At 46.9% G+C, this 13,062-nt stretch overlaps 2 protein-coding genes across 4 annotated transcripts in view; both read right to left on the bottom strand.

Annotated features, from left to right (window-relative positions):
* Window positions 1–11,885, bottom strand: part of RAD51B (RAD51 paralog B) — a 713,264-nt gene extending 701,379 nt beyond the window's left edge. The window contains exon 1 of one of the 2 annotated variants that reach the window (XM_078853308.1): window positions 11,807–11,885. The gene's annotated coding sequence lies outside the window, so the exon portion shown is untranslated. The remainder of the gene's footprint in view (window positions 1–11,806) is intronic. The other variant, XM_078853310.1, reaches the window with a different exon arrangement.
* The window catches only part of TMEM229B (transmembrane protein 229B), a 68,723-nt gene extending 56,655 nt beyond the window's left edge, over window positions 1–12,068 (bottom strand). The window contains exon 1 of one of the 2 annotated variants that reach the window (XM_073348433.2): window positions 11,807–12,068. In XM_073348433.2, the coding sequence (XP_073204534.1) occupies window positions 11,807–11,981 (175 nt within the window). In that variant the 5' untranslated portion in view covers window positions 11,982–12,068. The remainder of the gene's footprint in view (window positions 1–11,806) is intronic. The other variant, XM_073348435.2, reaches the window with a different exon arrangement.
* Between the last annotated feature and the right edge of the window lie 994 nt (window positions 12,069–13,062).

Here is a 13,062-nt window from a genome sequence, read left to right as displayed (position 1 = left end):
TTTCTTCACCCTTTCAGGATGTGACACTACTGGAAGGCTGGCAGGGAAGAACAAATTATCTTACTGAAAGGCATTTGATTCAGCTTCCAAAGACTCTCCTCTCTCTCAGGATCCTCAGAACAGCTGAGAGTCTCTCTGATGAGGTCATAACTGCACTGGAGGCATTCATATACTGAGTTTACCATTTGAAGACCAACATTATGACACTTGCAGAGCTAGGCTTGTGGATGTTTTCCAAGAAATAGACAAATGGAGAAAAACTGCCACTGACAAGGGATGCATTCATACCTGCTATCAAGAGGCCAAATTATCAAGCAATGGAATAGCTCCGGGATGATTGAGCGGATCCAGAAACTCTCACTATCAGGCATGGATGAGTCTTGCGGGATGCAGTGATCAAACCAGTTATGTGTGAAATATCACGTGCTCCCAAATCAATCCTTCAGGTAATCAAAAGCTCGTATGCAAAGACCAGGATGTTCACTGTCCTGCAAATGTTTGACCAGCAGCCTGCCTTGCACAGAGATGTGAGAGTGTGGCGCAGATGAGGATCAGTGTGACAGGTCTAGTAGTGGTGCCCTAGACAGAGAGGACACGTATAATGACTTTGATAAATAAATGGTTTCACTCCTACGTGTCAAGACTAACTATCCTTGGATTACCAAAGATCAATATCTTTTTTATATAAGCATTGCATCACTGTGTTAAAGTATAATTTTAAAAAGTTGATTTTTATACATTTTCTCAAATACATAACTACATAATTGTAGTAGGTTTGTCTGGTTTGGTACCATTGTGTTCATGCAGAAAGGGTTTTTGAATGATATCCAACTTGACCCATTTCCGACAACATCGTATTATTAAAATTTCCACCAACTGGAGGACCTGAAGCTGGGAGGTGGGGGTCTGAATCTCCCCTGCCACACTACAGAGAATGACACCATTTAAATTATGCTTCTGTAGAATTTTACGAGTCAAATGACACCTCCCTTACCGTTCTATCACTAACTTGCCCATGGAATGAGATTTTACTGCGTTATGCTCCCAGGCTAATATTGGCTTTTATAGATCTAAATCAATACCTTGGACAAGATTTATGGAGCTATGCCCATTTATGCTCTTTTAGAGTTTGTCCCCCTTGAATTTTACATCTAGGACACCTATACAGAGATTACTACAAGCACCACTGAAGTGCATCACCTCCGAAATGGAGCACTGCAGCCATCTGACAGCACAAAGCAACTTAGAATCCCTTTTTTTCCCCCACTAGCCGCGATGGAGCAGCAGAACTCAAGGACAGAAGTTTGATTTTCAGAGCTTCTTTATAATATGTACTTCTGGTAGATGCTGCCTTAATTCAAGACAAACATATCAGCCTGAGGGGGATGATCCAGCAAGAAAGGAGTTCACTGATCATTCAAGACTTGCCAGCTTACCCCATCAATGCTGATCTAATGAGCACTAATGCTCTAGCCTTGTACAACTGAAGGAAAGATAACACATGATAGTGAAGACTTAATGGACAAGAGCCTCTTTATATGCTAATCCAACTTTTATGAAGAGCTTGAAAAGAAGATTGTGGAGAAGGAGAAGGTTTAGGAGTGGGGTTGCTCTGAACTACTGTACTAGATTTGATTAGCTGCGTTTAATGGCAATATGCAAGCAGAGGATGACATAAATCCTTCCCTGCCCTCCACTAACGGGAACCAGTTCCGATTCCCCACTCAGAGTGGAATTTACAGTGTACAAGAGAAACTTCTAAAGCTGCTCAGCTTCCCTTCAGGCTAATATTACATTAAAAACAGTTATGAACATGCACACATGCAACCTCGGAAATTACCTATATCTTTTGCATTTTGTGGGATGGGGTGGTGGGAAGGAGTTAGGTGCCTTTGAGTTTATGAACAACCTTTGACTTGTAACAGACATCAATGGGTGTATCATGTCAAAGTTTGACTCAGACTCACAACTTATCAGACCACTCTGTTTTATTAGCAAAGCTGCTCTGCTAATACATTTAGAAGTGAGCCCCCCGAGTGGGGCTTGTGTCTTTTAATTTATACAGTTTTTTGGAGAACAAGTTACAGAGAAGTTAGACAAAAGAAGAAAAAGATTTTAGTCACCACCCCTCGAGATCCCTGAGACCAGTCACATATCTTCAATTACCTGCCACCCTTAACAATCTCCTTTAACAACTTCCAGTTAACTTAACTAATTGCCCTTCACACGTTCCATTCTGATGTCTGCTTCTTAGACATGCTGGCTCTATCTTAATTGCTTCTCCATTCAAAAGCTAAATGTCCCTACGTGTGCTCCCTCAGATACTTTGTAACATGTTTTGGCATGCCCTCTCATATACAATGTATCCAGCATGTCCCCTTATACAACGTTATACTTATACAATGTTATACTTCCACAATCACTTACAAAGAAGCTAACAGGAATGTGGCATGCTAACCAACCAGAAAGGGGCGCATCATTCCAAACTGGCACAGGTGCTAGTATCTGTTGCTGCAGAGCCAGAGCTTCAACTCAGTTTGCTTTCTTTCCTACTCACTATCAGACAGAATCACCGCCTAAACTTCATGTCACAAGTGTCCAGCACAGATGGTATTTGTACCTTAAAGTGCAGATATAGGCAGAAAAGTGGAGCTGTAAAAAACATCATATTTATCCCCTCTCCATGACAACAGGGGATGGATCACTTGATACATTGCCCTGTTCTGTTCATTCCCTCTGAAGCACCTGGCACCAGCCACTGTCAGAAGACAACAGACTGGGCTAGATGGACCACTGGTCTGACACAGTATGCCCATTCTTGTGTGACTTCCAAATCCAGCTCGCTCAGTTCTCAAAAGAATGTGCTTTTTCTGGCTGCCAGCACACAACCTTCATCTAGGATGTGAAAAACTATCTGGGTCTTTTTGCCTTACACATCATCATGGATAATGGAGAGACTAGAAGCTGACCAGATAACTCTGTTGCTGACTTAGAATGCAGAACAGACTCCAGTTCACTCTACTACATCTGTATTGGGCTTGCAGGGCTAACAGGAGGAAACATTTCTTGTGATGATACAAGCAGCAGACCTTACTCAAAGGTATTTATGGGAAGCAGATCTGAGAAGCAAAATGGGGCCATTTTTATATATTCACTTGTTGGCTATGACGAGCACAGGAATTGCCAGTATATTTAGCTCCCTTGGTGCTAAATCTTCCTTTGAAAATAAATGAGAAAATAGCCACTTTCACCTTCTTGTTACACATAGGTTTTTCTCTGGAAGGTGGAACTCCTACTGCTGGATGCTTAAAATTCATCCCCAGTGCACTTCAGTTTAGACCAAAACCAAAAGTACCTTTGTAAAGTCTTGCTTCACTCTCAGGCCACATAGGAGCTGACAAAGCAGAACAAACCAATCATTCTTCTAGTCAGGATCCTGTCTCCATCTGTGGCCAATGCCTTACGCAAAGAAAGATGCAAGAGCCCCAGAACATATCTAAATATACAAAACTCTCCAGTAGGGGAAGGTGGAGAAAGGAAAAAATATCTCAATCTGACTCCCACTAGTAAACAACAAGTTTACTCAGAGCAATTGTCCCTGTTTCCCCAGAATAATTAACCCAAGGGGAAAAGAATATTCCTTCCCTTTAATTAGCATTACAAATTTTCTAGTCTATCTTGCTGAGGGTGGCAGGCAGTTTGGCACAGAAAGCCATGTCTGGAAGCCCCTTCACTTTATTTATTTAAATATGACTTTTATTAAATGAAATCCAGAAACACACAAAATCCTGAGGGTGACATAGCATCAACAGAAATAACCACTACCCTACTACTTGTATGGCTCTAGTGCCATGACAAACAGCTCCCTTTTCTATGCTGTTAGGATATAGATATTCAGGCCTGTCTGCAAAGGCCTGTACTTTAAGAATTTAGGTGTATTCTTATCACTTGGCTAGTTAGAGGTATAAAAGAAAGAATCAAAATCACTGTCTGCCAGTGTAAGGTCCTTCTCTTACTGCGACAGTCTGAGGCCCTGTTCTTAGGCTAAGGCCTTTGGCTAAGCGACAGAGGCAGCCATAAGCTGGGAAGCGACCGGTCACATCCTCACATTCCAAACTAGTCACATTGAAAGAAGGTGCTATTGGGCTGTTAGGAATACAATCCTGTCCTGATAGTGCCTATCACCTCCAGAGAAAGGGAAGTGCCTAGAAGATGTAAAAGGAAATTGAGGTTGATAGTTTTCTGTCTGGTAAGAACTCACTTATCAATAGACACAGCTGGGAAATTCTTATGTCTTTATAGATGTAGTTGTGAAATCCCCACTTCGGTATTGTTTTGTCATTATAGTTCCCACTTTGCTATTGTTTATTGGCATGGTCTCTGTCTGGTTCTGTGATTGTTTCTGTCTGCTGTATAGTTAATTTTGCTGGGTGTAATCTAATTATTGTGGTGGGATATAATTGGTTAGCTAATCATGTTACAATATGTTAGGATTGGTTAGTTAAATTTCAGTAGAATGATTGGTTAAGGTATAGCTAAGAATATTACTATATAAATTAGGGGCAAACAGGAAGTAAGTTGGGATTCGAAAATAAGGAAAAAGGAACTTGTATTTAAGCTTGCTGGAAGTTCACCCCAATAAACATCTAATTGTTTGCACCTTCGGACTTCGGGTATTGTTGCTCTCTGTTCATGCGAGAAGGACCAGGGAAGTGGGAGAGTGAAGGAATAAGCTCTCTAACATATGCCACTGTAGCCTTCACCTCCTCACAAATAGTAGGCTTTACCAAATCTTTACTGTTTTGTAGCCGTCTTTTCAGGACACTTTCCTTTCATTTTCCGTGAAAAATTTGCTTCTCTGCCTTCATAGTTTCAGAGAGTTTAAGGCCAGAAGGGACCATTCGATTATCTAGTCTGACTTCCTGCATATCACAGGCCATTAAATTTCACCTAGTTACCCCTGTTTTGAACCCAATAACTTGGGTTAGACTAAACCATTCCATACTCAGGAGACTAAACTTTCTTGTTCTCTGCAGGCAACTCCATCATCCTGCCTGTCACTTAGGCCCATAATCTGGTTATCATCTTTGACCTGAACCATTCTCTAGGTCCTCACATCCAGGCTATGATTAAGTCTTGCAGATTCCTTCTGCATAACATATCTAAGAGAGGGCCCTTCCTATTCATCCACACAGCTAAAATGTTCATCCAGGCGCCCATTATCTTGTGTTGGAAGTACTGCAACATTCTTCTCTCTGGTCCGTAGAGATGCAATCTCGTTCCACTTATATCCATTCAGCATGCCGCTACAAAGATCATTTTCCTGGCCCAGCGGTTCTCAAACTGTGGGTTGGGACCCCAAAGTGGGTTGTGACAGGGCAGGCATTAGACTCACTGGGGCGTAGGGCTGCAACTAGGGTTGCCAGGAGTCCGTTTTTTGACTGGAACACCTGGTCAAAAAGGGACCCTGGCGGTTCTGGTCAGCACCGCTGACTGAGCCGTTAAAAGTCTGGTCAGCGGTGCAGCAGAGGCCCGGCGCTAAGACAGCCCTAGCTCCACACAGCTCCTGGAAGTGGCTGCCAAGTACCTGCAGCCCCAGATGCTTGAGCGGGCAGGAAGGCTCTACGTGCTGCCCACGCCCCAAGTGCCGGCTGAGCAGCTCCCATTGGCCGGGAACTGTGACCAATGGGAGCTGCGGGAGTGGCACCTGCAGGCGTGGGGGTGGCACTTGCAAGTATGAGGGCAGCACTCAGAGTCCCCCTGGCCACCCATGCCACAGGAACCTGGCGGCTGCTTCCTAGGAGCTGTAGTAAGCACCACAGGGACCCCACACCCCAACCATTCTCCCACACTTCAACCCCCTACCCCGAGTCCCCTCCCAAACCTAAACTCCCTCCCGGAGCCTGCACCCCCCTAACCTCCTGCCCAGCCTGGAGCCCCATCCTGCACCACAAACCCCTCATTCCCAACCCCACCCCAGAGCCCACACCCACAGCCAGAGCCCTCACCCCTCCCACCCCGCCCCAGGCTGGAGCGCTCTCCTGCACCCTGAACCCCTCAATTCTGGCCCCACCCAGAGCCCACACCCCCCCCTCACCCTATTCCCCCTGCCCCAGCCCAGAGCCCTCTCCCGCACCCCAAACCCCTCATCCCTGGCCTCACCCCGTAATCTGCACCTCCAGCCAGAGCCCTCACCCCTCTCCCCACTCCAAACCCCTGCCCCAGCCTGGTGAAAGCGAGTGAGGATGGGGGAGAGTGCGCAACAGAGGGAGGGGGAATGGAGCAAGAAGGACGGGGCCTCAGGGAAGGGAAGGGGTAGGGCAGGGGTGTTCAGTTTTGTGCAATTAGAAAGTTGGCAACCCTAGCTGATGCCCGAGGGCTTTGACCCTAGGTAGTAGGGCTCAGGTTACAGGCCTGGGCTTCTGCTTTGGCCCCCCACCCTGGGCGGTGGGACTCAGGCAGACTCAGGCTTCCGTCCCCACTCCTGGGGTCATGTAGTAATTTTTCTTGTCAGAAGTGTGTCACAATGCAATGAAGTTTGAGAACCCCTGTCCTAGCCCATTACTTTGACCATGTTCCCTCTCATTATATCCCTCTGCTGCCTCCCCCTTCTCTATCACATCAAACGTAAGCTGCTTGTCTTCATTTTCCAGGCCCTTCATGACCTATCCCTACCCTACCTATCATCTCTCATTCAGTACTGAAAGGTCAACTCTTCCCTCTGATTAGCTCAGGAAGCCGGATTCCATCACCCATTTGTTAAATTTTCAAACAAGCACCTTTTTGCTTTCCCCCATGCTGCTGCTCATGTATGGGAGAAGCTACCTGTAAACATCTGCAAAACTAACTCATGATCCTCCTTCAAAACACTCCTTTTTCTGTGATATCTACAAATAATTTGACAACAGTTCGACTGCTGGTGATCATGCTGACCAATATTGTTTCACTGTTTCCTTGTACTACCCCATCTGTCTGTATCCCACTGTTGTCTCTTGTCTTATACATAGATTGTAAGGTCTTTGGAGCAGGGGGTATTTTTCTGCTCTGTATTTGTACAGCACCTAGCCTAACAGGGTCCTGTCTCCGACTGGGTGCCATGATAATACATTTAATAATACTAATAATGTGCACCACAGGCAGAAAACAGGAGACCAAGATGCCATCGATGCCCAAGGTTCCTGCAATGGCAGGGAAATGATTAGGTGAGATATGACCCGAAGATCCAGCAGGCAATCCATGCTCCATGCTGCAGACGAAGACAAACCCGCACCTTACCAATGTCTCTGCCAATCTGGGCTGGGGGGAGAATTACTTCCTGCCCTCAAATCTGGTGATCAGTTTGAACCTGAGCAGATGAGCAAAACACACCCGCCAGGCATCAAGACGGAGGATTCGCTGTACCACTTCAGAGCACGGGTCCACCCTGTATCCAGTTGTGGCCAATTGCTGATGCTTCAGAAGAAGATGGGGAAAACCCCTCAGAATACATCTAGACAATTGTGCATTAGAGAAAAGAAACATTCCTTCCTGACCCCAGCAGGCAAATGGCTGAAGCCCTTGAAGCATGAGATTGTCATTGTCTTACTGCAGAGTTGCAAATATTATGAGCATGTTGAGGGAAATGGAGAACTTCCCATTGTCTCCATGGCCCATAAAAGAAGGGAATGGACACAATGGTTCATAAAGTCACAGATTCCAAGGCCAGAATGAACTACCACAACCATCCAGCCTGCCCCCCTGCATACATAGACTGTAGAATTTCTCCCAGAAACTGGATTAAAGTATATCTTTTAAAAAAAGATATCCTATGTCTTCTTAATGATGAGCCCCCCCCCACCCCTGGTAAGCTGTTCTAATATTTAATTTCCCTCATTGCTAGGAAACTGTGTCTTATTTCAAGGCTGAATTTGTCTAACTTCAGTTTCCAACCACTGGATATTTTTATGCCTTTGTCAGCAAGGTTGAAAAGCCCTCTGTAATCAGCAGGAATCCTAGAAATCCGTTTGCCATGGAAAAACGCAGATTTTGCATTTTTACATAAAATCTTTAGTTTTTACATTTTGTGAAAAAATAAAAACAATAAGAACCCTGTTTATCTGCACCTCCATTATCCAGCTCTCCCTACAAACCAGGGCTGACACCCTGAGCCTTGCCACCCGGGGATGAAACTCTCCAGATTATTTGAATTTTTGATTATCCAGTCTGGCCCCAATCCCAATTACATTGGACAAATGGGGCTCCGCTGTATACCAGTTGAATACAACGTTTTATTGATACCTGTATGTATTGTGGCTAGGGAAACTAAAATTCAGTGTCTCATTTTAATCATGGAAAACTGCAAATTTTTATTTTTTTTAAATCAGAGAATTTTGGTATTTTTTCAATCACAGAAAACTAGGATCCCTGGTGATCAGCTCTCTCATTCCGCATGTAAGCATTTATACACAGTGATCAAGTCACCTCTCAACCTTCTCTTCAATAAGATGAATAAGTTGAGCTCCTTAAGCCTCACATTGTAGGCTTGTTTTCCAGCCCCTGGATCATTTGTATGACCCTCCATGAGTTTTTTTACACTAATCTGCAGTACTGTGAGAATGCCAAGATTTGACCCTTACGGGCAGAACTGCTGCTATGACAAGTCATTATTAATCAAATAGATCAACCATTTATTCTGGATTTATTTGTTTTTTGTTTGATTAGGGTGTTTTGCTTGTTTGTTATAACTGGGCCGTAGTTGTGTCAGTTCTGGAGTTTATATTATATGTAGTACTGTGACATGGGCAAGCCACTGGAGGGGTGTCTGCAGTGCAACTGGGAGATGTGACTGCAGCATGTGTAGATATACCTTAGCTAGCTTTGACCTAAGCTAGGTCAAAGCTAGCACAAGGAACTAGCGCATAGTCAGCAGCCACGCAAGTAGAAATGTAGGCTCCTGGACTGGCAGAGCTAGCCCATGAAGCTGCCCAGATTGCTGTGGCTTCATTGCCATTGTTACTTGAGCTAGCTCGGGCACATCTATAGGTGCTACAATGACAATGCCTGATTGCAGCGTAGCTATAAGAGGCAAGACTCCTAGAGGCTATTCTTTGCTCTGCCACTGATTCACCGTGTGACCTTGAGCAAGTCACTCACTTTCTGTCTGCCTGAGTTTTCACCCATGTGTAGAACAGATACAATAATACTGACCTCCCTTTTGGTCATGCTGTGACAACCTCAATAAAGGAGAAAGTAAATATTTTTTCCAGTGCCTGTATACCACTTTTCCTGGGTAGGGGGAGATAAGCTAATAAAATGCACATAGAGTACAAAGTATCAGGAGGATCTCAAAGCATTTTGTGTCTGTACAGCATGTAACACAACAGGGTCCTGACACATGACTAGAGCTCCTAGGCCCGACAATAACAACAAAAAATAATAAGTGAGCCTTGCTCTCCCTGTTATCCTTTGTTGAGAGGCAGTGTTAACTAATGGTTAAACCAAGGCATGGGAGTCAATTCCTGGGTTGTAGGCCCAGATCTACTACTGACAGTGCCTCAGTTTCCCCTTTTACAAAATGGTAATAGTGTCTCTCAAATGGAAGGGTCCTCTGCATAAGCAGTGCAGAATAGGCCATCAACATGTACAACACAACTCAGGGAGGAGATTCCCTACCATACCCCATCCACTTTGAAGTGTAATACATTTTTCCCAGCAGCAATGAATTGTGTCATTGTTGGGAACATGTTCACTACTGTCATCTATGTGTGGAATATGTTGGACCAGCTCATTATGACCGCACTTCAGGGAAGTACTTAAGCTGAGGTGAAAATCCCATTGATGTAAATAGGACATAAGTATGTCCTTAACATTTGGTACATAGTGAATGGCTTGCCTGACTTGTAGCCTGCAGTGGCTGCTGCCAGTAGAGGTCTCATTGTAACAATTGCTGTTTTTCTGCTCACTCAATTTTTTGAAAAATTTTCCTTTGGGATTTATTATCTATCATAGAATCATCTATTGCTATCAAGTCCCCGATCAATGCAGTATAAGTATTAATGTATTTGCATACATGAAAATGAAAGGATGTTGCACTCTGAGTGCTTTATTTCTTTTACAGACACTGGATAAATATAATTCAGGTAATCAAATTCACCATCCTGCCTATAAATATTTTCAGCTCCTGGAGGGACCATCTTTTCCAGCGGGCAAGAGGGAAATAAGAGGATCCTCCTGTTATTAAGCAATGCAACAAACTGAAAGGAATACTGAAGCTGGGAAAGCTTCCTTGCCTCTGGTGGGAAGGAGAGCAGGTCCAGCTTCTGAACCTTGGCTCCTATCAGGTCCAGCGCAAGAGGATGCCAAAACCAGACAAGGAAGCCCTGGTGTGACACACGAGCTTGGACAGGGGCTTGGGAACCTCTTAATATCCCAGCCATCACAAATGTCTAAGGGTAGCTTAAAAAATCCCGGTACCAAGGACTAGGGATGGGCAGAAGCCAGATTTTCAGTTTAGTGGGAACCTCAAGAATTTCAATGTCGTCCCCCCCCATTCCGAAAAAGGAAAAAAAACTAAACAGGAAAGAAGTTTTCTGCAAACACAAAATTCTGAAAATTTCTTCATTTCAATAAAATCAAAACATTTGATTCCCAATCCAACCTTTTGAAAAACTAGTTTCATGTCAAAACAATGAATGGCATTGGGCAGAGAAAAATTGAGCCATGCTGTTCAGAAAAATCAGGGTACATGGACACTATTCAAACACCATTTCATTTGTTTCCCAAAACAAAAATTTCCCCAAATCAACAGAAAATGCTGTGTGTCAAAGGTGACCCGTTGCTTTGCCGAAGGGACCAGGTTAATGTACATTGTTCAGCCAGCTCTACCAGGAAGCCCCCAGTACACCGCAGGAGGGTCCCTGCCCCTCATCTCAATCAGCTCTGGCTGAATGTGAAACACACAAAGAAACTTTGCCTACCCTCCACCTGCCACAGTGCATGCCAGCCCCGGCTCTTCACAGCCACAGGGGACAAAGGAAGGAGGGGAAGACCGGCACAGCGTGGAAGGCGCAGAGAAAGAGCAGAAGCAGGGGGGCTGGGACAATTTGTATACTGTGGGTGCTGAGAGCCATTGAATCAAATGTAAACCCTGTATGTATGTGTGTATATATATATATATATATATATATGATAGAAACCACTTCAAGCCAAGAGGTGCAGCACCCTCCCCAGCACCCCGGACGCTGCAGGTGCCAGGGGTCTTTCCTGCCTGTGCCCTGCCGTCTGATCAGCCAGGGCGGGCAAGCGCCGGAGCCTGCCGGGGCAGGCGAGGCGAGGCGCCTTCCCTTCGCTGGGAGCCGGGTCTCAGCGCCTGCCAGGTGCCCCACGCGGATGCCGATTCCCGGGAGAGGGCGACAGACCCTGACCCGGGATCGTCCGTGTGGCTCCAGCGCCCCGCTCGCGGCCGGCCCCGGCTCCGGCTCCCTCTCGCAACCCCCCGCAACTCCGCTCCAGCTGCGCTGGCTCCCAGCCCCCGGCGCTGCCCTCCCGCTGGGTTTGCCTTCCGCTGCCCCGGGCAACCCCCTCCCCCGCCGCCTCTGCCCCGGAGCCCGCTTTGTTCCGGGTGCGAGGTGCCCCCTCACCCCCCTTCCAACTCCTCTCCCGCGGCAGGAAGCGGAGCCGGAGCCCGCGCAGCGAGAAACCGAAAGCAACAGAGGCCGGGCTCCAGAGCCCTCCCTCCGGCTCCCACGCCGGCCCGGCATCCCCCCGCCCAGCCCAGCATCCGCCAGCTCCGTTGCGGGAGGCCTGGACTGGCTCCCACTGCCCCTACCCTGGCGGAGATGGGGAGAGAGCGCTCCAGGGCAGCTGCTGCGGCCACGCTCTGCCTCGCTCCTGCCTCTCCCGCCTCCTCCGCTCAGCCGCGCATTGTCTTCCTCGCCTCCATGGATGGCTCGAGGCGGCGGCGGCTGGAGATTAAATGTTCCAGTGACACTAACCCGTAGCATGGATGCGGTTGCAAACTGCACATGCTCCCTCCTTACAGCCGGCCTTCTCCCGCACCAGCCCTTAACTCCTTCGCTGCTGTCCTGAGCCAGCTGCGGTACAGGGAGGTGATGGTGGAGGGGACTTTAGCAGGGAAAATCATCTGGCTGCAGGCCTCAGCTCACCTGCTCCCACCCCCTGGCCTTCTGCCTGCACCTACAGCAGCTCCTATAGAGCAGGATCGGCTTTCCAGCGCACTCTCTCTGGCTTGCTAAGGGTTAATTCAGGTCACCGTTCCCCTCTGCGCAGTTCTTCCAATTTTTAATAATTTACCTGGTAAATTTACACGCAAGGACTTTGCATCATCTGTAGCTGCTAAACACAGAAGCAACTCAGGTACCAGCTCCTGAGAATTTAAGATTTGCTAGGCGCCATCAGACTGCTGGTCCACCAAGGCAGGTAACTGACTTCCTGGTGATGCTTCAGAATCCTGGTGTTACATGCTGTAGTTGCCATGAGGGGTTGCAGGAAAAATAGACACCTCCCTCCCATCAGTATTCCAGCTATGACATACCTCCTTGCTTGCCAAGGCCAAAATATGGGACAAAGGCCCAAAACAAAGGACACAAAAATAGGAGCTAGAAGAGAGCACTTGGGTCACCTAATCTTTGCAGGCCTCAATCATTCCTGCCTCAGTCTGGTTTATTATCTACTCAGGTTCTTTAGCTGGAATAGATCCTAGGCTCTTGACCTTCTACTGGATGATCTCTAGTACAGTGTCTGCCACCTACCTCAATTTCCCCCTCATGAGAGCGCCTTTAAGAACTCCTGTCTCAGTTTCCAGTCACCTTCTCAATCCAAAATCCTTTAATTCACTCTTTACCAGGCAGGGGCAAGGAGTTGTATGGGCCCGTGGTGCCCAGGCTCCCGGAATATTCAGGGCTGGGGCCCCTGCTCCACCAGTGTTTGGAGCTGGGTCTCTCCCCCAGCCCTGCCTGGAGCAGCCCCCGGCCCCCACCGGCCCCACCCCACCCCCGCGCACCTCACCCAGGCCCCAGAGCATCCCTGCCTGAAAGAAAGCGGCACAGCTCTCCCTCGCCTGCC

The sequence above is a fragment of the Lepidochelys kempii genome, chromosome 6, assembly GCF_965140285.1.
Source record: "Lepidochelys kempii isolate rLepKem1 chromosome 6, rLepKem1.hap1, whole genome shotgun sequence".
Taxonomy (NCBI): domain Eukaryota; kingdom Metazoa; phylum Chordata; order Testudines; family Cheloniidae; genus Lepidochelys; species Lepidochelys kempii.
This window is presented reverse-complemented; position numbering and strand designations above follow the sequence as displayed.